This window comes from Perca fluviatilis, chromosome 4 (genome assembly GCF_010015445.1).
Source record: "Perca fluviatilis chromosome 4, GENO_Pfluv_1.0, whole genome shotgun sequence".
Classification (NCBI taxonomy): domain Eukaryota; kingdom Metazoa; phylum Chordata; class Actinopteri; order Perciformes; family Percidae; genus Perca; species Perca fluviatilis.
Window position 1 is genome coordinate 20,125,760 of NC_053115.1, and position 24,423 is coordinate 20,150,182.

The window sequence follows — 24,423 nt, forward strand, 5'->3', positions numbered from 1 at the left end:
GGCTTTTATTGACTGCAAACAGCATTACATACCTCTATTATCTGAAAACCAAATTCAAAATTTACTCCCCCCTCTTGATTGTATTCTGTAAATCTTAGAAGAAATTACACAAGGACCTTAACAAAGATGTTTATTTACTTAGACAAAAGTCAAATTTAAGAAAAGAGCATAAAGTAAGTGTAAGTGAAATTGTGAAACATAAAAAGTGTAAAAAATGTGCTTTTTACATTGTTTGTGCTTTTGATGTAAAACAGCTGCTGAAATACAGAAAATACTTTTAAGAAAAACGAGTAGTCATGTTTTGGACACAAAAATCAAATGTATAAAAACACCTAAAAATACATTCAAATAAATAGTAAAACTGTTTGCTTCCATAAAAAACATGAGATGTCAGAGAAGTCATGTTGAGAAAACATCAGACACTTACTTCAAATAGGTAGTGTTATTACCAGATTTAAGTGCATCAACTCCACTTTCTCACTATCATATTTCTCCCCAAAAACGTCCTCTCTATGAGAAACATGGAATTTGACACCTTGTGAAACAGTGACCGAGAGGAAACTGAGAGCAAAATGTAAACAAGGTCATTTCCAGCGAGCCCTCCATTGTTTAGAAAAAGATTAAAACTTCTAAACAAATATAACTGCAATTTCCACAGTGTTTCTTATAAAATTTCAATTGATGTCATCCATATTTTACAGCAATTAAACAAAAAAAAAAGACATTACTTTAAATTCCCACCTTGCCATCTCATATGCCCCAGTATTTAGACATATAAAATGCAGCCTTTAGTATTTATGTTGTATTAACAGAGGAGCAGAGAGGTAATCAGTAAGATCACACATTGCAGTGCTGACGCCATGATTTGAGATGCCGTCCCTTTTTGGTGTAGAGGGTCTTTCTGATCACAGCCCACTCCTTGATAGCCGCTGTAGCACTGGCACTGAAACTCTGTGTGAAAACTTGTCTTCTCTTCTTCGCCTAGCTCACCGACAACTGTTGGCCTGCCGTTTTGTGTGCCGATAGTGTGGTAGAGGGGGTTCAGATGCAAGTAAACATTGCGGTCTGAATTTTTGCGCAGACAGCGGCCGTGAGAACCACACAACGTCTGGCTACATAGCTCTGCCGCCATGGAGACGTTGATGAGGTATTGACTTAGTGGACCCCGTATATACACGTCCAGGTCGGAACAGCTGTTCTGGGGAGGAAAAAGAATGAAAAAAACACAGACATTACTCATATATACACTATATGTTATCTCTTAAACAATATATAGGATAGATGGGAAATGTCTATATTATTACAGATGAAAGAATAATAAAGAATTAACAGATGTATCTATAAAGGGATATTATATAAGTGTGCAGTCATTTACTTTGGGATCATTTTTACATTATAGTCCTGCTATATAAAGACATGTGACTGAAAACAAACACTTCCAGTAAATATTCTCGGTGTATCTGAAGACGTCCATGTGACTCAAGCCACTAACTTTGAACTGGAGCCCTGAGGAGCCAATTTGATAATTGTTAGTTATCAAATGACATCTGGCAATGCGAGACTATTGACAAAAGTCACCAGATGATAATGTTATGGTCAAATTTGTAAGAAGTGTCGGAGTGATTAACAAGTGTTTGTGTTCATAATTAGTGTGTGGATGCTTACTTTGCTGCTTGCATAAGCTACCTCTCCCCACATGATGATTCCAGCTGCTCCCAAAGCCACGCTCTCCCCGATGGTGGAGACGAGGTCAGTCTGTAAAAGACGATACGGCATTTTAAACCCCTAACACATTTAGCCTATTACATTTCTAAGACTACAAGCCAAGCACAGGAAAAATACACTGTTCATAGTATTACTATAACAGGGTCAAAATGTTAGTGGGGCATATGCTACTGTATGTGAAGTGCAGCACCAGCTCTTATCTGTTAATTCTCCCATAAGGAAACCGTCTATGCCGTGTTAGCGAGATTTTCAACTTGACCAACACCCATCCGGCCAACTCCACATAAATGAAAAGGTATTGGGGTGTCTGTCAGCTACCAGAACAGGAAAGGACTGTAGCTGCTGATAAGGTAAAGCAGAGCTATAGCTACATGCAGCATGCACTGATCAGAGAGAGAGAGACAAAGAGAGAGAGAGAGAGAGAGAGAGAGAGAGAGAGAGAGAGAGAGAGAGAGAGAGAGAGAAGAGAGAGAGAGAGAGTGCTGAATGTTGCGGAGAGTTAATGTTCGAACAAAAAAAGTCCATATCCTCTGCTTTCTAAATGTGTATTATCATACATGACCAACACTACACAGCAACACAGTATTGATTTTAAACTTCACCAGAATGGTAAAGAAAAAAAATGTTTCAGGAAGAGGAAACCAAATTCAGGACCGGCAGTGTGTCTAAAGTTGGGGCATCACCTCTGTCAGCTGTTCCAGGGTGTTGGTGTAAGTGGGCCGGGTGTACACAAAGACAGGACGTGCCAACCCATCGCCTGTTGATGCCAAACGCATCCCCTCCTTCACTCGGTTCCGGACAAACTGTCGTCCAGAGTCTGAGGAACGCAGCACCGGGGCCATGTAGATGGAGGGGAAGAGGGCCGTGCTCTCAGTCCACAACCATTTCAGCTTGTCGTTGCGGGCCACCTCCACATCAGGACAGCGGCCTGTGTAGTTCTCCAGAGTGCGCCTGTAGTCGTGATTGTAGCAGTCGGGGAACAGGTAGAAACCCCACAGCTGGTTTGGCCTCAGGTTCTTGGCGAGCCTCAGCGTCTCCAGCATGAATTTCTTGGCAGACATCTCAAACTCCTGCTGGGCCACTTTTCCCACCTGCTCCAGAGGCCACATCGGGTTCTTCTGACGCACCAACTCACGAGAATGTCTTCGGTAAACATCTTTGATTTCCCAGTTACGTATCCAGAGTGGGCGCCAATCCTCCCAGTCAATAACTGCCAGACCCTTGGCCCCTGGTTCCCGGATGTACTTCTGCACTCCCTCCGTCATCTTGTCCAGGTGCTGCGTGAGACTGGCCACCTGCGGCAGCCCCCCGTTCACCGCTGTTTCATCTGGTTTAAAGGACGGGTACAGGCCCAAGCGCTCCTTATAGAAGATGGTGAGGTTCTGCCTAAAGAAGCCCTCATTGGGTGTGGCCACGATTTGGAAAAGGTCCAGCTGAAAGCGAATACCATGCCGTGGAGCGCAGTCCTCAGTCGGGGCATTCCAAGCAAGGAGCAAAGGCTTTTTTGAATACAGTGGCCATCTTGTGGGTTTCAGTCCCAAAGCACAGAGACGGTCCCACAGCAGTACAATCAGCAGCAGTACTTTCCAGTCAGGCAAAGACCAGCACAACATGTCTTCAGATGTGAATTGACAGATGGGACTGTCGCTCTCTGCTCTAAAAAGTCACAGAGGAGATTGAAATTTAGTTTTTTGTATACTTTTTAAATATGTGGAAGTAGAGCTGGGCAATATATCGATATTATATCGATATCGTGATATGAGACTAGATATGGTCTTAGATTTTGGATATCGTAATATGGCATAAGTGTTGTCTTTTCCTGGTTTTAAAGGCTGCATTACAGTAAAGTGATGTCATTTTCTGAACTCACCATACTGTTTTAACTGTTCTATTATTTCCCTTTACCCACTTAGTCATTATATCCACATTACTGATGATTATATATAAAAAATCTCATTGTGTAAATATTTTGTGAAAGCACCAATAGTCAAAACTACAATATTGTTGCGGTATCGATATCGAGGTATTTGTTCAACAATATTTGATTTTCTCCATATTCCCCAGCCCTATGTCAAAGTCCCTAGTACATTCCTTAATTACGTTAGCAATTAGAGCCCAGTGCAGTTGTTTCAGAGATAATCAATGCTACATTCAGAAACTAATAGGTCACGTAGATAAATAACAACAACCTCTAGTTGTTTTTTGACTTTATTTATATTTAAAAATATCTTAAGGGTTAGGACACTTAAGCCTTTCTGCAATGTCTTCTAATGTTAACTAACAGAAAGTCACCGTCACCTACAACCATTCCAGTGATGGAAGAAGTATTCAGATCCTTTATTTAAGTAAAAGTACTAATACCACACTGTGAAAATACTTTGTTACAAGTAAAAGTCCTGTATTGAAAATGTTACTTGAGTAAAAGTAGGCTATCATCAGGAAAATGTTGCAAAAGTATAAAAAATCCACTGAAGGCAGAAAAATCCTCATATTTTAAAAACTGGAAACGATCAAAACAGTTCTGTCAATCAACTTAGTGTTTAATCGGCTAATAATTTCAGCTGTACTTGTAGACCTATATTGTTAGGTAGGTAGTTAATTTATGATAAAACATCGTATTTTAAATTTTGTGTGTAACTAACTAAAGCTGCCAGATTATGTAGTAGAGTAAAAAGTAGCTTACAATATTTCTCTGTAAATGTAGTAGAGTAGAAGTAGAAAGAAGTATGAAAAGATAGACTCAAGTACAAGTAGGCCTACCTCAAATTTGTAGATACTTAAGTACAGTAGGCTACTTGAGTAAATGTACTTGAGTACATTCCACCACTGTGCAATCCACGGTAGGAATTGAAATTAGTTTCTTTTCTTTTATATAACTTGTACAAATCCCAGTGTGTTAGTCCATAGATATCATCAGTAATGCTTTTTAAATTCATAGCCTGAAAATACAGTGACGTTTGCATAATCAATGCTACAAACACAGCCTACAAAGAATAATAGCCTAATAAAAAATACAAATCTAGCTAGTTTTCTAGTCTTTATTTAAAACAAGGATATTGCGACGACATGTGCCGATTGCTTATACTCTCCCAACCCTTTACGTTATAGTTAACATAAACTGGCTTCAATTAAATTACAGTTGTGGCATTTTTTTTTGTGCAATGCATTACTTCAAGTCAACAGCAAAGTTAACTGCAGCTGGACGAACTCACCTTCACTGGCAAACCGAGGAAGCATTCCCAAAAAAACAGAAGCCGCGTTTTTTTGTGTGTGTTGCCTCAAAAGAAATTGGAAAAATTCTAAATTAACATTGCTTTTGAGTAACGGGGTGAATTTACAACGGCACGCGTAGCTGGTAAGTATCTTATAACTTCCGCTGTCGGCCGGTAAAGTGAAGAGAAAAGTGAAGCGAAATTGCCCCCTGCGATGTTGTCAGTAGCAACTCTCCTGCTCCGACAGCCAAATCACTTTTAGGATGTTCCATTCATGTCGGGAAAAAGGGGTGGGAATGGCGTAACAAACCGGACATCGTAATAACTCCGTCAGTGTGTCTAATAATGTGTTACAGCGACGTGTTTCCTCAACTCAAATGTACACACAACCTTAGGTATACGTTGAGTGAACCTACGCCTTGATTTAATAGTTTTTTTTATTTTCCCGCTACAGCGCTAAATGAATCAGTCCAAGAAGTTTGCCACCACCGCCGTGAAACAGATACACTGTAACGAGCAATGTCAAGACAGAAGGTCACAGCGGGCGAGGATGCCACATCCCTAAAAATAAGATCATGCCCACAAATGATCACTGTGTTCCCGTGACCTTTCAGCTACATTACAATCAGATATAGCGTATGAATAATCTGGCATTTAGAAATGATGTGAAAACTTTATTCTAGAAAATAGAAATGTAAAAATAGATGTATTTTGGTCCTTTAAAACACTTGAAAACTTGCTTTAATCCATCCACTTCAAACCAGAAGAGCTTTCATTATGAAATAACCAATAATAACCAAGCTTTTTTTAACTTTTGCAGAGTATGTTCATGTAGGATCCCATTGCTTATTATAATAAGATGATTACAAATGTGTTTTAAGCCATTTGAACCTGGTCCTAAATCTCCTGATGCACAATTCAATAACAGTGTTTAGTTTAAGGGATCAGAAGCAGGACAAGTTAATTTACTCAGTTTTGTGAGGCTTTTACTTCATTCTTCCTTTATTTAATAGCTGTATTCACTGTGATTTACTTTTTGTCCATTTGACAAGGAAAACATAAAGCTCGTAAATGATGATGCAGTGTTATAATGTATGAAATTGTTGCAGTAGACTAGCACCGCCCGGGCTGGAGGAAGTATTCCGATCTCTTAAGGAATACCACACAAATACTCCATAAAGTATAAGTCGTGCATTAAATATTTTACTCAAGTAAAGGTACAGAAGTATCAAAAGTAAAAGTAAGTTTAGTAATTATGCAGAAGAACCTATTAAACAGAGCTTAAATGTTCTAGCTGGGCAACGTAAATCAAACGTTAACTACTTTTTTATACTGTTGGCTTATTATAACAATGTATCATATTTCATGAGCTGTAAATGGGTTTAAGCTGGAAAATCTAAATCTGCAAATAATTATAGTTTTCAGATAAATGTAATGGAGTGAAAAGTACATGTGCCTTTGAAACATAGTAAGGCTTAAGTATAAAAGAGCATAAAAGGAAGGCAAATTAGCATTTGTGTAAATGTTCTTGAATGAAGGTAGTCTACAAATACTGTTTAGACATATCAGTAGCCTATCAGTCACTGGATGGTGTGAGATGATTCTTCATAATGATTTTTGAGCATTCAAAAGTAAAATTCTAAACACGTTTTGTTTTGACTTTACATGAAGTAGCCTACTTTAACATTTTCATATTGCTACTGAGTGAAGTGATTTTAATGTTTTTTTCCACTAATGCTCTGAGCACACTTTAGACAGTGGGCACAAGGCATCTGGCATGCAGATGTCACTTCTGACCGAGGCATGTGATGACAGCCACTGGCAATGGCTCAGTGAAGTAACCAAGTACCAAATACCGTCATGTTGCCAAGTACAGCAGATAGGACGGTGCAGAGCCGGGGTTAGACAAGGTATGATGGCCATGGGAGAAGAGGGTAGAGGCCACGCACCGACACACAATTAACCAAATTAACCACGTTTTCATACTTGGTGTAAACTGGAGGAGGAAATCGACATGTGAACAGCTGTCAAAAGCATTTCTGTTAACGTTTTGAAGAACGGTGTTCCTCTGAAAGTTAGACTTGTTCTTTTCAGATACACACGAGCCGGAGGATCCCTGAGCACATGATTGTGGGGTGAGGTGACGGCCTGGAAGCAAGATGTTTTCCTGTGTCAGTGTCTGTTCCGCTGTTTGTTTTCCGAGCTTTGCTGAATCACCTCACCATGTCATCAGTTTCGCTGTGTGTTTAAGGAAAATTTAGAGCATGAAAGGCCCATGTGAATGAAGAGGGGAGGGAAAGGAACAAAGGCATGGCTCCGTTTCCCTCTAGTCTCAGCCTGCCTTCGACCTCTGCCTCCTGAACGTTACATCAGCAGAAGTCAAGGGACCGTCAGGAAGCGAAAACAATGGCAGGGAAACTGGAAACACACCCTGCCACCTTTACTTTGCGTCCCAAACACTTAATGCATCGCGAAACATTTGGGTAATCGTGTGAATTGGTAAACTGGAATGGAAAGATTTCATTGGAACAATATAGGTTTGCACTTAATTAAAGTTTTCTACCTCATTTGCCCTGATCTTACTGACCAAAACAAGATCCAAAACACCTCATTTGTATGTGAATAAATAAAAATATGGCAAAAAAGTACCAAAATGTCCTATGAGGTCCTAAAATGCAAACTGGTATACACATTCCACTACTGCTGTTTGCCCCCTAAACCTACTTTCACGTTGCTTTGTGGTATTAATTGGATACACAGGATGTTGCCATCAAGTTTTCTAGAGCATTATTTCTTTTCTTTTAGTTACTTTGTCAGTCATATGCACTATGTATGATCACACTATGCCTCTGTAACATAATCCAACTGTGAATTAAGATAAAACAGGCTACAGTAAGCACTTATTTTACTTTAAACAGCTACAGTGATCCCTGGGAAAACAATATATCTCTTTTATTGTTTATAATTCAAAGCATGTTTTAGTTCTTTTTCAAGGCTGCTGATAATTTATGACTATCTCGCTCAACCACAGCCACACGGACAACTTATCCCTTTTATGAAACACACTGTATACATCACAGAACACATTGTATGGACCAACAGAGTGTCATATTCATGAAGTTCATACATTGTTATGGCTTTACTAAAAAGGGGCTCATCCATATAATACAGGCCTGACTTTTAGCAAAATATCAAAGACCAGTGGAGAGGAAACACATCAAAGTGATTGACCTCTGGCCCCAAAACACACCCAACCACATTCCACACAATTACAGACACCAGAGAATGCCTGCAAAGGAAGCCCTACCCATTTATTGTGGGGATTTGTAAACTATGCACACTAAAATGTTTACATTGCCATTAAAGTTTGATACTGTGCCAGCTGGCATCAGCAGCCTCAACTGGTCACAATTTGAGTCTTTGAGTGATCCATCAAACATTTAATTACATCTTCAGCCTTTTTGGAAAGTCTAAGTGCACAGGATTGTCATTAGAGGTAAGAGAGTAAACATACAGTATGTGACACAACAAACACAATCACACATGAACTAATCTAAATTAGTACAGGTATAGATTTCTGCTGCTATCTAGAGGTGACATAACTTCATGTTATGAAGTGTAAATTAATTACATAAGTATGGAATAATAAATAAAGGTTTTAGTTGCACTCAGAAGACCTACAGCTCAGCAAGGCCGACCGAAATTCAAGAAGGCAATAAGGAAACGCTAAAAATAAATTATGACCGGCGATATCAGGGTTATAAACAGTGGTCATGGAAGAATTGCTGACTACATTTTTAAAAAGTGACCACTTGATTATATGCAATCTCAACTCGTCTCAACTCATTCACTTCCAGCAAACTAAAAGTATTGCACAGAGTACACAATAAGTGTTGATTCTAAAACTGCAGTTCTTTCTGGATAGCTGGCGATTTCGGTAAATAGGTTTATTCTTGTCCATGACAACTAAGCAAACTCCCGCTGCTGAAAAATATAGTAAGAAGTGGTTGAAAGCTCCTGAAAAAGCAAACAAAGTGGACCATAAGGTTAGTATTAGATCAACGTTCTGGGAAACACATTTATTCACTTTTTCGCCAAGAATTAGAGGAAAGATCTTCTCATCTAGCTCTCAGCTAAAAAGCAAATAAGCTTATTTCCTAAGATGTGGCAATATTCCTTTAAATAAGAACCTTTTCATCACTTTACATCCAAAGAAAGGCATGTATGGAAGAAGAAGTCAAATGTTATAATGTGTGATTGGACATAACTCAATGGTAATCAGAGGACATAACCAACATAATAGAAAGAAATCTTGATTCAGTATATTCAGCTCAGTAAACCATTTATTCAAGTATTTCCAACTAATAAATCTGATATTATTTACAGTACATTATGTTCACTAGTGCAGGTCTGAGCTCCGGAAACTGAGACAGACTCAGACGTGACAATACAGAACATGACCATATATACAATAATTTCACAATCCTTCATTATTCTACCCTGTAACTACATCTTCAGTCCCTCTCTTACACACATCCACTCAATCAAACCTAAGTGCACGCACGTACATCTACAAAGACACATACAGTTTCACTCTACGTTTCAAAGAAGGCATAAACCTTAAAGCCTTTTCACATCAAATATGTTTTTCCCTGCAAAAAAACTCACAGAGAAATACAACTTAATTTGATGTATTCCCTACGACTGCTAACATATCAGCTGGGTAGTGGACACACAACCTGTAAAAACACTACTTTTGTGAATATCAAAATACAGATTTTTGTGAACAGGGCACCCTCTGACCATAGTTGAATTCAAATGTATAACATTTTATTCAATATATCAGTTTAATGTGACAGTTTGAATTTATTTTCCTTTTTCGCTCCAGTCTTGGCTTTGGAAAAGAGTACCTGTGGCTGCACTTCACAGTAGATCAGTCCTGTGCAACTTTTCACACCTCACAGAGGACGATGGGGAAATCTACATGTATACAAGGGTGGTCAAGCTTCACAACTCCCTAAAAAAACATAACAAGAAAAAGCATAAAAATTCAAAGTGACAAATCGATCAAAACATCCTTCAACCAGATCACCATTGCCTAAATGTGGCCCTAGCTCACCTGTGGAATCAGATTTTTCTGGATCCTCTTCAACTTGGACTTTTTTCTGCCATTTTTTGTCACAACCGTCTCTTCATAGAATTCATGGGCAAGGTCACCGTCCTCGTCATAGTACAAAGAACTGCCAACACAGAAAGTAAACATCTGTCTAAAACTACAAGTCAGAAGAGGAGACTTGCATCAGGTCAGAGTTAAGTTCAATTCAATTCAATTTTATTTATAGTATCAAATCATAACATAAGTTATCTCGAGACACTTTACAGATAGAGTAGGTCTAGACCACACTCTATAATTTACAAAGCCCCAACAATTCCAAAAATTCCAGTAATTCCCTCAAGAGCAAGCAGTGCGACAGTGGCGAGGAAAAACTCCCTCTTGGGAAGAAACCTCGGACAGACCCAGGCTCTTGGCAGGCTCTTAAGTGAATGTTATATGGTCAGTTTACATGTACACGGACAGCTGCGGACACTACAGACGCACAGAAGTTCTGATTATACTCATTTCTTTTGGAGTCCGCTTGGAGGATTTTTTCCACACATGCGCAGTAGATCGCTATGCTGTTGTGTAGTTGTGGCCGTGCAAACAAATGGTGGTGAACAAATTGGCGGTACTTGGACGTCTACACAGAGCTTACGCGTACACCTTCTGATGACATGTATGTCACATGGACCCTAGCGGACCTTTGCAGACTGTACAAGTTTGGCTTAACACATTGCACTTTTAGCTGTTACTACACCCTTTTAACTTTTATACTTTTTAGTATTTAAACCATTTATTGTGTTATTTTGTGTGTTTATGTTTTTTATTAAGCTTTTTTAAGCTTTGCTATCTACACTTTAATTACCCCGCTGTGATGAATAAAGTTATTGAATTGAACTGATCTGCAGTAGTATAATATACATATTTCACTGTGGACAATTTTAGTGTGGGGCACCCTGGTGGCCTAGGGGTTAGGGAGCTGACCATGAATCCCAATGTCCACGGTTTCATCCGCCCTGGGAACTTTGTTGCATGTCATTCCACATCCCTCTCTCCCCCCGTTTTGTGTCATCTCTTTACATGCACCTATATGATAGACATGTAAAATGCCATCACTATATAGTCGTTCACCTCCATTCTAATTCCTAGATATTGATATCTCAAAACCTCATTAAAAAAATAATACCCCCACTAGGAATATGTAAGAAAATATGTTATTTGGCTGAACCAAACAGTTACCATTTATATATATATTTTACCTTCTCCTGGTAAAAACAAACGGTGTTGCATTTCTGGAACCTTTGAGACGGGCCACGGACTGATCGTTCCCATCACTGGCTGATTCCCCTCCAGCAGCTCCACTGCCTGAGAAAGGCCAGACACTTTTGGCTTTGGATCCACTCCCACCCATTCTCAGACATAAGACATAGTCTTCAGTTAAAGATTTCAATCTGGTTGGTGGCCATACGCTCTCAATTCCTTATCAAAGCCAGGATCTGAAAAGTAAAAGTGCAGAAAAAAAGAACACGTTCCCAATCAGACTTGTCTTTCTCTGCCTGGTGGTGTTTAGCTAGTTGTGTGACTACAAAATGTCACGTTAAAGTATCTTCATTGTCCCTTACAGAGGAATTGGTTTGGAGCCAGGATGCATGCAAAAAACACCGATATACAACAAGACATATACAGAGTGGTTCAGGAGGAGGTTATTCAGGGTCAAGGTCTTAAGTGCAAGTAGAAAATGTAAGACATCTGTGCAAATGAGCAATCTGTGACATTTGAGATCTACAGTCATGTCGATACGTATGTAGCTAACTCTGCTGCCAACTGTAAAGCACCATATTTTAGTAAGTAACTGATAACTAGGCGGATCTAATACTTTGTTGATGAATGGATATAATACACTAGATTAATGCACAGTTAACTCTATTGTCAATGTGATAAATGATAAATTAGTCCGTTTGATTCAGAGAGGCAACTGAATTTAAACATGCTGACAAAACAACTGTTGCCAAAACATAGCTGAAAGCTTTATAAAGTATCGGCTCACTAAATCGGACAGTGTCGAGGCGGTCTGTTGTAACGCGATATTGTTACCTTAGCTTTACAGGAAGCTAACACACAGGGCCATACAACCAAGTTACCGAACACTAATCGCAAGCCATCGGATTCTTAACGCCAGCTATATTGCCATATTAACGTAGCTAGAACCGTCGTTGCATATCTAGTTAATGCACAGTATGTCTCTTAAAAGCTACACCTTAATATTAGGTAAATGTGGCTAATAATAGGTAGCTAGCTAGCTAACTGTTGCTAACGATAATGTTAGCTACCTGCATATTTGGCCAGTTAGCTTCTGCCACTGACGCAGGTTAGCTAGCTACAATAGCTAAATGATAACTGTCTGGACAAGGCAGCGATGAATATCTTCTAAACGTGATTACCTCTACCCTCCACGGCCAAAAAAACGATACTTTAAACGTGCTTCTGGTGAATATCCTACCTTATCACACATTATTAAATCGCCATATCCTTTCATAACTTTTGCCAGAGGCTACGTGAAGCTAGCGTTAGCTGTTTTGGTCCTTCAATGTGGGGATCAGCTGATCTGACAAAGGCACCTAGCTAGATTGTTAAAGCAGAACATGTACTTACTACTAGCTACTTAACTAACCATCTCAAGGATGTTAATCTAAATAATGGTCAGATAAAAATATTTTTAACTTTAGGACTAACATTTTAACTGTTCAGGGGAATTCTATGGTAAATAATATACTTTGAGCTATATGATATTTTAACATTCATGTATATCTAAAGAAATACAAAAACGATTGGGAATTTGAACTGGGAAATTCTTTACTGAACGCAGTGCACATTTGTCACGACGTTAGGAATTGTTGCTTCAACATGTAAATATGTGCATAGACGGACACAATGATAGTTAACTGAAAAACAGAATTCTTTTTTAAGGACAGAAAAAACAAAGATATAAAAGGAATGACGAACAGCTTCCGGTGAAACACATGTATACCAATATTCATTCAAGATTCCAGTCAACCAGAGTGACACTGCGCTCTCTGACATTCATAGATGCATACAAATGTCCATACATCAGTCAAACTCACAATTTGACAGTATTAAAAAAAAAAAAAAAAAAAAAAAGAGTTGCACCCATCAGGGGTGTCGAGAAGACATGGCAGATTTTTTAGCCTGGGTCAAATGAAAATCCAAATACCTTCAGCAACAAATGTGTATTTAACTTTCTAACAGTATAAATTGTTAATGTTAATATGGAGGTTAAGAAGTATGATATATCGTCTAAACTTGGCAGTAATGTCAGGATTGGACACATTACCAATTTTATATTCTGGAAAATTATAAAGGAATGTAATTCTAGATGTGATTTTTAGGCTCAATTACAACACAGGGCTTGACTTCAGCACTACATCTACATTATGTAAAATCCACATTTTATTTTTTATTATACCTAATAATGCCAAAACCATCACTGACATTTTTTTTTTTTAAAGTTAAAGTGACACAGCTGAGGTACACAGGATAATCAGATGGTACCCAATAGCAAAAGACATTACTGGATACGACCACTGTCTCATCTGCCAGTATTCACTTCTCTCAACTCATTCTCTCAGGCACATCAGACTCTCCAGGTGTAAGGCACTTCTCATCTCTCGCATCATTTCACACGCACATTCGCGCCAGCTCTCTCTCATTGTCTTGCGCCCTGTCTCACTCTCTCGTTCACCCAAGAGGCGTTTTGAGTTGTATTATCTGGGATCTTTGGATGCAGCGATGACTGGTCATCTTCAGGCGATTGTCCAGCCAAGAGGTGCACGTTAAACCCCGAGCGCAGAGTCATATCAGCCTGGGGTCGAGCCAGCCAGAGCCTCTCGCATCTTAGTGCGGGCCAGAGCGTACCGCTGCACTATCTGCTTGACGTGCTCCTCCTCTTCACGCTTCAGAATGAGCAGGAAGTTCTTCAACTCTGGCATGGAGAAGGCATGCCACTGTAAGGAGAGAAAAATGCATTAATGAATGTACAGTCTATAAACTAACCACAAGGTTTGGATTCATTATTCTCATATTCATGTTGCACTCACATTGACTTCTCCAGTTTCATTCTCTTTCAGAACAAAGCTGAGAACTTTCTCATTGGGCCCAGCACACAGACGCAGACGGAGGGGATGCTCATCATCAGATACCTTGCGAACATAAACTGAAAAGAGGCACACAAAAAGACTCAAATTAATGTACAGCGTGCCCATTTCAAATAAGTAAATAAGGCTGCAGGAGTTAAGTGTAAACATAATAAAACAGGAGTGATACCTTGGTCATGACGCTCGCTGCGCTCAAACAGAGCAAACTTGCCAGGATTGTCCACCACAGTAAACTTTTTCAACAAAGCTTCAATGACCTCACGAGCAGAAGTGCGTGAGCTTATGTGCAGGTGCTTGGATGCATCCTTTGGCAGGTAGAAAGAGGTGCGACGCTTCACTCCGCTAGCCTTCCTCCCTCTAGCATCGTGACCTCCTTTCTTAGGAGGTGGAACTGACACAGGTCGCACCAACTTGAACTGTACCTTTATGAAACCAGTGTAGGAACCATCCTTGTTCTGTTGAGAACAATTAAAATGTTACACTAAAGGAAAAACACTAACATTAATAATGCATGGATTTGTTTTTGACTCAACACACTACTCACCATGTTCATGAACAGATTGCTGTTGATTTGAGCGTTGTATTCCTTCACCTTCTGCTGATAATCTGCAGTGTTCAACTCCTGCTTTTCCCATTCAGTGTGTTCATCCTGGAGAGGACAGTGAGGAGTTCCAGTGTTAAACCACCAGGTGTCAGTGTTCACCTCCAAACCACAACAGGAACACAGGCACAACACACAAGTACAAGAATGGACACTGAATACAGCTGCAAGTTGTGACATTATGTACTTAAACATGTCATGTTCTGTAGTTATTACAGAAGTTATGCATAACATACTTTTGTACCAATCCTAAAAAAAAAATGACAGTGTTGATGACCCTCTTGAGTAAGGATAAGACTTTCACATGGGAAAAATCTAATTACAACATGCTGATGTCGTATGAAAACATTGTAGGTATCAAAATGTTTTTCAGGAATTGAGAAAGGGTGGGTTTTTTTTTTTGCATGAAGTGCAATACATTTTAACACTAAATTGGAAGAAGGTGTGAAGTTATGTAAAAGCAACTATGGTGTTATCCAATTAGGATTTAAAAGTTCTTCTTCCAAAAAATATTGCTTAATGTTGTTTAAAATATGATTAAAATAACCACCCTTTCGTAAAGATCTCGTTATAATAGTAATATAATGTTAATAGATTTTCTGTTAGGCCCGTTATTTCTCACAGTGAGCACCAGTTGCATCAGACTCAACTTCCTGACAACGTAGCAAAGGCAAAAACGATGATGTCAGCTCTGCCCAATCCTGTTCAAATCCTCTGTCTAGGAGAAGTAGAGGAAGGAGGGGTATGTGCAACTTGCAGCTGTTTGCAGTGACTGCGAGCAACGGTTCTGCACTGCATTCCTCAACTTGGTATTCATGTAAAAATAGCCTCCCCTCCCCGGCTCTCACAAGTGGGAGAGACAATGCCCTCCCTTGTTTTACAGGCACATCCTGTGAAGTCAGCTGCCTCATCAACCACACAATCCCAGTCATGTTTCAGTCATGCACATTTGGCCGTTAGCTCAATTAGGTCTTTTCCCAAGTGTACTAGTGACCAATTGGTTTTTCCCTGTATAGAAAGAAAATTCAACAGAACTGTGAGGCTGCACAAATTTATTTTCCATACTGTACTCCAGCTAATTTCTCGAGGTTCATAGGTAGCAGGGGGGTTACTGAGGAGTAAAAGGTAGGATATCATATCTATCCAGGATAGGATATCAATATCCAGCATCTATGGGTTCTGCAATGATACATATGCAGATTTCTCCATTATTGCAAACAAGTATTTCTGAATAAATGTACAATTTTATTTTTTTACAAAAAAATGTAAAAATGTACTCCACCCTGCCTCCATCTAATTGCATGAACCCAGATTATCAAATGAAAAATAAACCAGGCAAAGTTGCAAGCTTTAAAAAAGGGGCTGTGTAGCTTATACATCAATGTCAAGCAGTACAAAATCAATTGTAGCAATCCATAGGCAGATTGAAAGACTGTAGAGTTAATATGCTGCTGTTAACAAGTCAATAAATCAATATGAGGGCCAAGTTGTCTCTAAATGCCCAGAAAAGGTGTGTCATATAAAAAAATGGCTTCTGCGCAAAGAAGACAGAAAATGGTGTATGTCACTGAGTTTTAAAGTAAACTGCCTCTGTTTCCCAGTAGAGGAAGCTGCTATCCCAGTGGGTGTGGGTGACAACAGAAAATGAATCTCTCCAAAACAGTACATTAGTCATCTGTGATTGAGAAATGAGTACGAAAAACCTGAATAGTCAATGAATGGTGGGTGTTAGTCTGGAAACCTGAGAAGCGGGTGTGCGTCACTAAACATGACATTTGGGTTGTTCTCATGAGTTCAGCTCTGGGTCGGCCTGTGCTTGTTAAAATGAAATAAAAAAAGATCCCCTGATGGATTGTGTTTCTACACCAAAACCACCAACTTATTTTTGCCACTTCTGACATGTTTTTTATTATAGGTTTCCACAACTCAAGTCTCAAGCCTGTTTACTCAAAACTGGAGGAACCAGAACTCCATCCTAGCCTGCAAGCTCACTTGGCATGCATCTTCTCTGCTGGGGAGCCCTCAAGGAAAACACACAGCAGCTCCAGACCTGGGGTGCTGCTGAGCAACACACCCTGGCATTTGACCCCCTAAAAGTATGGATAAAGTTCTCAAATTTAACAAAAACTCAAATTGCCAAGGAGAGCAGAAATACCAAGTAACGCCAGAGCAACGTTAGTTATGAATTACCCATCACCCATCTCTCTGGTCTCACTTCCCATTTTTACATTGAGGACAGGACATTTTTAATTATGCCTAACGTTTATTTTTGTATACTTTATCTACGTCTCACCTGTTTTACGTTAGCATTAACGTTAGCTTTCCGGGTTTGGGGAAAGAAAGATGTCCGGGCGGTGAAGTACTGCTCAAACTCGGAGTCGGCTTCCTCCTCGCTGCAGTAGCCGCTGCTGGTGGAGCTGCCCCAGGTCTTCTCGAAGGAGGGAGTTTTGTCCGAACTGCTAGCCACGTTAGTCATGCTGACTACCCGGTAAAACCCTCTAACACTAGAACCAACAAACTGAACTCAAGATACGACGATATCTCTGTATCTGTAAAATATCTCTGTAACGCCTTGATACAACAAACTAATGGACAAAATACCACTGACTTTTTTTCCTCTAACTTCAACCGGGCCACGTTTCTACTGTGTGCAAACTCTCCGTGTGAAACAGGATGTATTCAGGCCCCCGCCCTTACTGCCTCGCTTCCTTCCCCCCGCCGAGGCCCCACCCAGGTCCGTTGAGTTGAGTTTGGAAAATACACAAAACCAACGCAGCCGCTCGCGATTGGACGGCAAGTGGAAATACCAGACTAATCCCCACCCTCCCCCCTCTCTCTGCCTGCCTCCTACCCATTGCTCCTACCTCCTACTCCCATGGATGCTGCTCTGCCGCTGCTTCTTTCCCCGCTGAATATGTCATGTGATGATAGGTCAGTTTGGTCACCACACACAGGACAGCCAGAGACAACATGTGGGTCTCATTCTTTCTCAATTTATGAGCTGTAAAGATTTGTTGAACTTATAGGCACCAAACATACATTCTAAAACTTAGACTGTCAAGTAACATTTTTCCTTATCTAGTTTAAAAAGCTTGAGCGTGGTGAAACCATAGACTGTTAATTTACAGTCTATGGGTGAAACCCATACCAGAAACCAATCAGGGTAAAAGGGAGATTTTTACAGTCACTGGGAGATACCCAGAGGGCGGCCCCCTAAATGCCACATAAAGTCAATGAATCCAATAGATCATTAAAGAAAATAAGGATTAGCCTACTCCATTGATTATTAGACTTCCATGATTCAGGGGACTTACAGGGGGAAGATGAAAAAGAAAAACTCAAAGCAGCAGAGGCTGTGATATCCTAACTTTTAATGCCTAGTAGCTCTCAAAACACTGGATCCTACATTTCCTATAATGCAACTCAATAGGGTCTTTCATTATGCCCCCTTCAAGTCGTATCTGTAAAAGTTGTAAAGACGACTGGGAAACTGTTTTTTTCTGAAAGCTCAGATATATGTGACTTGGCACCTTGGCACGTACTGATACTGAGGTGCCTGAAAACCAATTATGTCCATTGTTTAATCATTAAAAATATTATGTTTTGGACAGATGGTAGGGGAAAAAGCAACATGAATGTCACCCTGGGAATTTGTAAAAGACTTTTCTCAGACTTTTCTGACATTTTACAGAGAAAACAATTTATCAAACAAAGAATTCATAAAATAATTGAGAAAATCCTCTGGAGAGGAATTGACAAATAAAATAACAGGGATGCACTAATCCAACATGGCAGATTGGTATCGGTGGCAGAAACTGATCCACAATAAATACAGTTTGTTTGTCAGTGTCATAAGATCTTATGTTTCCGTAATCAGTTATATTCATGCAGACATGGTGAACTCCATCAGTTGTTTGTGCCACAGCAACCCTCATGGTAAATAAAAAAGAAGTGAGATAAAGATTTAAAATTTTGGAAAAAGAGAGCTCTGGTATTAGATCAGTACTAGATGAAAATAAGTTTCATCCCTAATTTTCAGTATGCATATGCTGCAATGTAAACTCTTTAAACCATCAGGCAGACTGTTAGTGTAATGTAATAAAGATGAAGACTCAGCAACAAGTTTATAGCTTTTGTAGTGAGAATCTGGCTACAAAAAACTATAATCAGGTATGTTGATGAAATTGTCTTTAATTTCTGCTAGAAAATAAACAGCATCTAAAGCTGAGATGAAAGGGTCAGTAGCCCTGCACCTTTATCTGCTGTACACCGGCCTGGTGGATGTGCGCTCAGGGAAACCATAGACTGTATAAAATAGGGTGAAACACTGAGATCAAAGGAGAGAAAGACCAGCCAAAATGGAAACAGTGCACTGCAACATGTGCCTTTCTGTTTATTTAAAGGCATTCATTTAGGATTCTGTTATATTGCAAAAAATCCTGAATATTCAAATCCCAAAATAAAAAATCGACTACCTACCCAACGAACAAATATTGAAATAGTCAAATATTTGGTTCCAACCCTACTGTTGTACTGTAGCTGTAACTTGAGAAAGTTTGTGAGCCCACAGGCATTTCTTTTCCTGCTTCAAAATAGACCAAACACCACGCCAACGTGCATATGTGTCACTGAGAGCTGCGTTGTTCCGTTGCTCTCATTGCTTGTAGGTCTATTCAATTGCATCCAGAGACATTTTGGTCTGCACCAGTTGATAATGCCCTGAGAGGTTCCAGACTGATGCCAGGCTAAGTAATAACACTGAGAACATAACCAATGGGCACGTGTCCAACTGGTGAAGACATTTATAAAATATCCTCAATGTTTTTCTCACATGCTAAGGATAATATAATTTTGGCTATTAGCACAAGTATTAGTTCATGTGTATTGGCAGGAAATACTTGTTGTGCCTCCTAGCGTGAAGTGTCGAGTTCACATGTGTGAGTGCTGCTACACCCAGAAATTCTACAACTGTTCTTACATTCTTGCTGTAAACTCTGCAAGGTGAAACATTTCAGTTGTGTAAACCTTCCAAAAGTGAAATTGATAAGATATGATCTGGTCTCCCATGTTTTGTTTTGTTTGTTGTATGTGGTTATTATGTCCTACTTTTTTGTAATAGGTCATTGCAGATATTTTGGAAAACACAAGTGTTATTGATAACATTAATTACGGCTCTGGTACTTTGCATGCTGACTCACTGGCACTGCTTACTGGTAGACTCCACTTTAACAGAGAGCCATCATCAACGGTATATTAGTTCCATATGTGCTTTCCCTACGACGTCAAGTCAAAAATGTTTGTTATGTAAAAGGCCTATGCACACAAAAGCCCAAGCACCAAAACAATATCTAGCCATGTCTTCATACTGTTCATACTCTGCTGAACAGCTATCTCAAGTTTTTGCATTCCAGTCATCCTTTGATAAGCAACAGGTGTTTGATAAAACCCGTTACCAAGAGACCAAACTCCGCTGCCTTGAACAACGATTGGCTCGTAGCCTTGACTCCCCTCTTTATAAATAACACTGTAGTGCAGAAAAGCACAGTGAGGAGTCTTCTTCTAGTAAGATTTTAGACGTATGGCGGACTGGACTTGACTTTATCTGTCTGTTTATCTGGATAGGGTTACACCTTTTTTTTACCACTTGTTATGGCCCTATGGAAACTAGCAAAGACAGGGCTAAAATATAAAACTCTAAAACTAAAATGAACACATTTTATGATAAATCATACAAAAAAATGTCATGTGATTTTTATGATTTAACGTTGTTTTTGAGTTGTTGTTTTTTTAAATGTATAAAACAATGGGTGTAACAGCATGCTCAAGGACTCTGCAAACAGATTGTCCACTGTAGTAATTAAATAAACAAAACCACATCTCGCAAAGGGTGTTACCTGTAACATTTCGTTTTTCTCGACAATAACACACTTCCCCAGTTTGCAGCTAGTGGAACTGGATTAGCACTGTGTCTTTATTGCCATGTCAGTTCCCATTTTTGGCCCATATACAGTTAAATTTTGTTGCCTAAAGCATTCCAGCAGAATTAACAGGCAGAACATAATGTAACGTGCAAAATAGAGTTTGTGGAAGCTACCAGTTTCCTCACTCAATGTCTCATTTTTTTTTTATTGTAACCACAGTGGCACAATATGGCAATAACTTCTTGATGTAGAGATGCTGTAAAAGGCAAATAAACAGTGCCTACTACCGTTTTGATTGTGAGCAAGACTATATTTGATTGAAGAAATTTAATCATACTAAGCCAGTCATACTGCCAAATACAAAGGTCCTTACCACATTTGTGTCTGTTTCTATGGTGTGCTCCACAACATATGTGTGGTCAGCCACGGAGCCTCTGTCCCAGCTGCAGTCCAACCGGATCAGAGCACGACAGCGGTAGTGACACGTGAATCTACAATCTGAAAGTGCAGAAAGTCAGTTTAGACAAGGAGTTTAGACAAACACCGCCAAACGCATAATCTACATATGACACTGTCAAATGTGTGATGTGATATTGTAGTTATTGTATGAGCGCAATTCTCACTGGCTGAGGTCCTCCTCTGGCCATTACTGGTCACTGCAGTTAACTCTTAGTTGGCTTCCCCCTGCATTTTTGTTGACATTGTTGAAAATGTATGTTTATTATTGAGGTCATAGTTGAAGGTGGTGTTGCAACATTATATTGAGAAGTGTTCTCCACTCCACTGAATATAATGTAGCTCAGTATAACACCACCTTTATATACTATGACCTTAATAATAATAATAATAATAATAATAATAATAATGTCTAATTTAAATTACACATTTCTGACATTGTCACCCAGAACTGATTATTATAGACATCACACAAGTAGACTTTATGGTATAACAGTATTGGATCACATTAGATTGTACAGGTATACCTAATTAAGTAGCTGAGTGTATATAATGTTAATACATAGCAAACACTTGTCTTAAGATACAGAATTAACAACACTGCATCTGTTGAGTGCAGCTGTGAAATAAAACAGAACAGAACTAAGATACACAATGACAAACTATCAGGTGTCATATGGGAAATTATAGGTAATATTTTACAGGTATATAAATATATCCACCATCAGTGTAACTTCTGTGTTTGTGTCAGTGTTTTATTGTGATTTGATTGTGGTTTTATATTCATATTACTGCTAAGAAGTGTTTTATTTCTGCACACTAAATTACTTTCACAAACCGCAGCTACATTTCAGTGGGTTTCAGTTGATGAAAAGGAAGTTCAAGACTATTGTAACTCAAAGATGAGTCTTGAGCAAGAAGAGCATTGAGGTCTGTAGCCGACGCAGCCTAGATAATAACCACACCACCAAAATCACTTAAACAATTAATAACATGGAGAACATTTATGGCATGGCGAACCAAGCAGACAAAGTTATTATTTCTATGTGGTAAAAGGCTGAGTAAAGTCTTTCTCTGTTTAACCAAAGTTCCTCCTACTCTCAGTCTTGCTCTCATTTCTGATCATGCAGAGGCAATCACACATGCACACACCCAGGCGCACAAACAGCCTACTCACTGGCACACCGCAGGCTCTGCTTATACAGGCCCCAGATGAAGTCTCCACACAGGTCACACCACGTGGGCTGAGCGTGGCTGCAGGGCTGGAAGTTGTGTCCCTCTCCCTTCTCCTCAGTCAGCTGGGGGTCCTGAGTGCTGCTCAGGACTCTGATGATGCCCACCCGGCTCAGCAGGTCTGGGACCTTCCCCGGGCTGATCCTCAGGGCATTGGCTCTCTCCAGGCGTGGAGGTGAGCAGGGCGAATGTGTGCCGTGCGTCAGCTCTATCTGCTCTCGGTCTGGCCTCAGGTCACGGAGCTCGATGAACTCCCCCCAAGACATTGTGTCACTCAGAGCCTGGCTTCCTCCATTATCACTGACAGGCAGAACAAAAAACACAATAACACACTGGTACCTGCCATGTGAAATGTGATCTATCTCATTTCGCTTTGTGAGTTAGTCACAGAAACCAGCCGTGTTCAACCTGTTCTTTTGAAAAGGTTTACATTTGACGCTGCAGATTCTGAATGTTGGACCTGCTCTATCTGGGAACAAAATTTGTTTTTAAAAATCAAAAAGGCGATTCAATCGTAGACTCCTTTATTATATGGGGGGAAAAACTATTACAACTACATGTAGTGGTGGCAGTGAAGTATCCAGATCCTGTACTTAATGTAGCAATACCACAAAATAAAAAATAAATAAAATGCAGGTTGTTTTTTCAGTCATTATGAAAAAACAACCTGCATTAAAAAGTTACTATAGTCATTGTACAGATGTTTTAGATAAGATAAGATAGACTTTATTGATCCCACACTGGTGAAATTCCCTTGTTATTTTATTATCAGCTAAATGTAGGCTACTAAGTACTCATTATGCAGTAGAATAGTCCCTCTATATATTGTATTATTGGATCATTATTACTGATGCTTTACCATGTCAACAGCATTATTTCACTCTGAAATGTAGTACAAGTACAATTTAGCATAACATGGAAATACAACAAACTGTACTGAGGTACGGTGCAAGAGTACATTTACTGCATTGGTTATATAACTAGTATTATACATGTTATACATGGTCATTTTCATATACAGTAGATTGCAGACATTTTATTTACATACTATTTTCTTGTATATAAATATATGGTGGTTTAGAAACCCATTTTGTATATGGCATGTTGGTTTGTCATACAGAACATATAAGTAAACAGTTGTATAATATTTGATAGACAAAAGCCTATATGTAAAACACATTAGTCTACTGTAATGTGTTAATAATGTATAACTACTACTACTGTAGGCTACTTTTTTCTTTTTAAACATGAGTAGCTATAATTCCTGTAAATAAAACGCATTTACGAGGGCTCTAAGGATGGAAACTCGTGTTTAGTCCCAAACAACAGGCTTAACAAAACTAATCAGTGATCACTTCTGAAACTTCAAAGTAAAATAAAGTCTTCAGTATCTTCAGTCTAACTTACCAAAACAACCGGAGAAAACAGCCCCGTGGCAGCCGCTTTGTCTCTAAACGTGTTCCATCCGAGGAGAAAAACTTTCCGCAGAAAATTTCTGATGGTTTCCAAGTAACGGAGGTGTGCAGCAGCCGCGGCTACATCTCTGGAAATAATCGATCATCGCCGGCTGGTTCTAGCTAGCGACGGAGCGCCTACTTTTTGGGGGTATAACATCGGTGTAAACGCGGTATCTGAGCGCTTGTGGAGACACTAACCATCTTTTGATTCAGTCAGACTGTGTTGTAGGAGGAAGCAGCTTGTCATTAAAACCGAGAGTAAGATGAGGCTGAGCTGTACAGACATCCGGAATGTTTTCACATAGGGGGTGCTTCTGAGTCCGGAGCACAGCTGAGTGGGCGTGAAAAGTCCCCCACCCCTCCAACCACTGTCTAAAACTGTGATCAATCTGGGTTTCATTTACCAAAATTATTATAAATTACAAAGTTATGTATTTACTGACAGTCAACAATCCAACATTCAGAAAGGGTAAAGTCTAAACATAACTAGCAGGAGTATTAACCAAGAACATGAGCCTATACCTGCATGCCCTTTTCTTAATAGCAAT

General features: G+C 39.5%; 3 protein-coding genes across 6 annotated transcripts; all 3 read right to left on the reverse strand.

Moving 5' to 3' along the window:
- Positions 1–115: 115 nt before the first annotated feature.
- Positions 116–5,323, reverse strand: hyal2a (hyaluronidase 2a). Its single transcript, XM_039798334.1, has 4 exons — positions 4,938–5,323; positions 2,409–3,381; positions 1,666–1,755; positions 116–1,198 (listed from the first exon to the last, which is right to left on the reverse strand). Exons 2-4 carry the CDS (start codon positions 3,336–3,338, stop codon positions 806–808), a joined length of 1,413 nt encoding a protein of 470 aa, XP_039654268.1. The 5' UTR covers positions 3,339–3,381; positions 4,938–5,323; the 3' UTR covers positions 116–805.
- Positions 5,324–9,262: 3,939 nt separating this feature from the next.
- Positions 9,263–12,741, reverse strand: tusc2a (tumor suppressor 2, mitochondrial calcium regulator a). 3 transcript variants are annotated; one of them, XM_039797426.1, is made up of 4 exons: positions 12,536–12,741; positions 11,295–11,531; positions 10,057–10,177; positions 9,263–9,954 (listed from the first exon to the last, which is right to left on the reverse strand). In XM_039797426.1, the coding sequence occupies exons 2-4, from the start codon at positions 11,444–11,446 to the stop codon at positions 9,889–9,891; spliced, it is 339 nt and encodes a 112-aa protein (XP_039653360.1). In that variant the 5' UTR covers positions 11,447–11,531; positions 12,536–12,741; the 3' UTR covers positions 9,263–9,888. The 3 variants fall into 3 exon arrangements, with proteins under 3 accessions (XP_039653360.1, XP_039653362.1, XP_039653361.1); XM_039797428.1 differs by lacking the exon at positions 12,536–12,741 and adding an exon at positions 12,477–12,496; XM_039797427.1 differs by lacking the exon at positions 12,536–12,741 and having other exon boundaries at positions 11,295–12,456.
- Positions 12,742–12,863: 122 nt separating this feature from the next.
- On the reverse strand, positions 12,864–24,321 carry LOC120557266 (ras association domain-containing protein 1-like). 2 transcript variants are annotated; one of them, XM_039797424.1, is made up of 7 exons: positions 23,826–24,321; positions 22,363–22,718; positions 21,103–21,227; positions 14,752–14,856; positions 14,377–14,662; positions 14,151–14,266; positions 12,864–14,057 (listed from the first exon to the last, which is right to left on the reverse strand). In XM_039797424.1, the coding sequence occupies exons 2-7, from the start codon at positions 22,682–22,684 to the stop codon at positions 13,911–13,913; spliced, it is 1,101 nt and encodes a 366-aa protein (XP_039653358.1). In that variant the 5' UTR covers positions 22,685–22,718; positions 23,826–24,321; the 3' UTR covers positions 12,864–13,910. The 2 variants fall into 2 exon arrangements, with proteins under 2 accessions (XP_039653358.1, XP_039653359.1); XM_039797425.1 differs by lacking the exons at positions 21,103–21,227; positions 22,363–22,718; positions 23,826–24,321 and adding an exon at positions 17,102–17,499.
- Between the last annotated feature and the right edge of the window lie 102 nt (positions 24,322–24,423).

Bases quoted from the DNA above. Each gene is read 5' to 3' on its own strand.
- hyal2a (XM_039798334.1), bottom strand. From the start codon at position 3,338: ATGTTGTGCTGGTCTTTGCCTGACTGGAAAGTACTGCTGCTGATTGTA. The intron at 1,756-2,408 runs GTGATGCCCCAA...CGTCTTTTACAG, and splicing joins CCCTGGAACAGCTGACAGAG to ACTGACCTCGTCTCCACCAT. The intron at 1,199-1,665 runs GTAAGCATCCAC...TTTCCTCCCCAG, and splicing joins TAGCTTATGCAAGCAGCAAA to AACAGCTGTTCCGACCTGGA.
- tusc2a (XM_039797426.1), bottom strand. From the start codon at position 11,446: ATGGGTGGGAGTGGATCCAAAGCCAAAAGTGTCTGGCCTTTCTCAGGC. The intron at 10,178-11,294 runs GTAAAATATATA...CTGTGTTGGCAG, and splicing joins TTTGTTTTTACCAGGAGAAG to TTCTTTGTACTATGACGAGG. The intron at 9,955-10,056 runs GTGAGCTAGGGC...ATGTTTTTTTAG, and splicing joins AGAAAAATCTGATTCCACAG to GGAGTTGTGAAGCTTGACCA.
- LOC120557266 (XM_039797424.1), bottom strand. From the start codon at position 22,684: ATGTCTTGGGGGGAGTTCATCGAGCTCCGTGACCTGAGGCCAGACCGA. The intron at 21,228-22,362 runs GTGAGTAGGCTG...CTGCACTTTCAG, and splicing joins GCAGAGCCTGCGGTGTGCCA to ATTGTAGATTCACGTGTCAC. The intron at 14,267-14,376 runs GTATCACTCCTG...GCCTCTTTTCAG, and splicing joins CAGCGAGCGTCATGACCAAG to TTTATGTTCGCAAGGTATCT.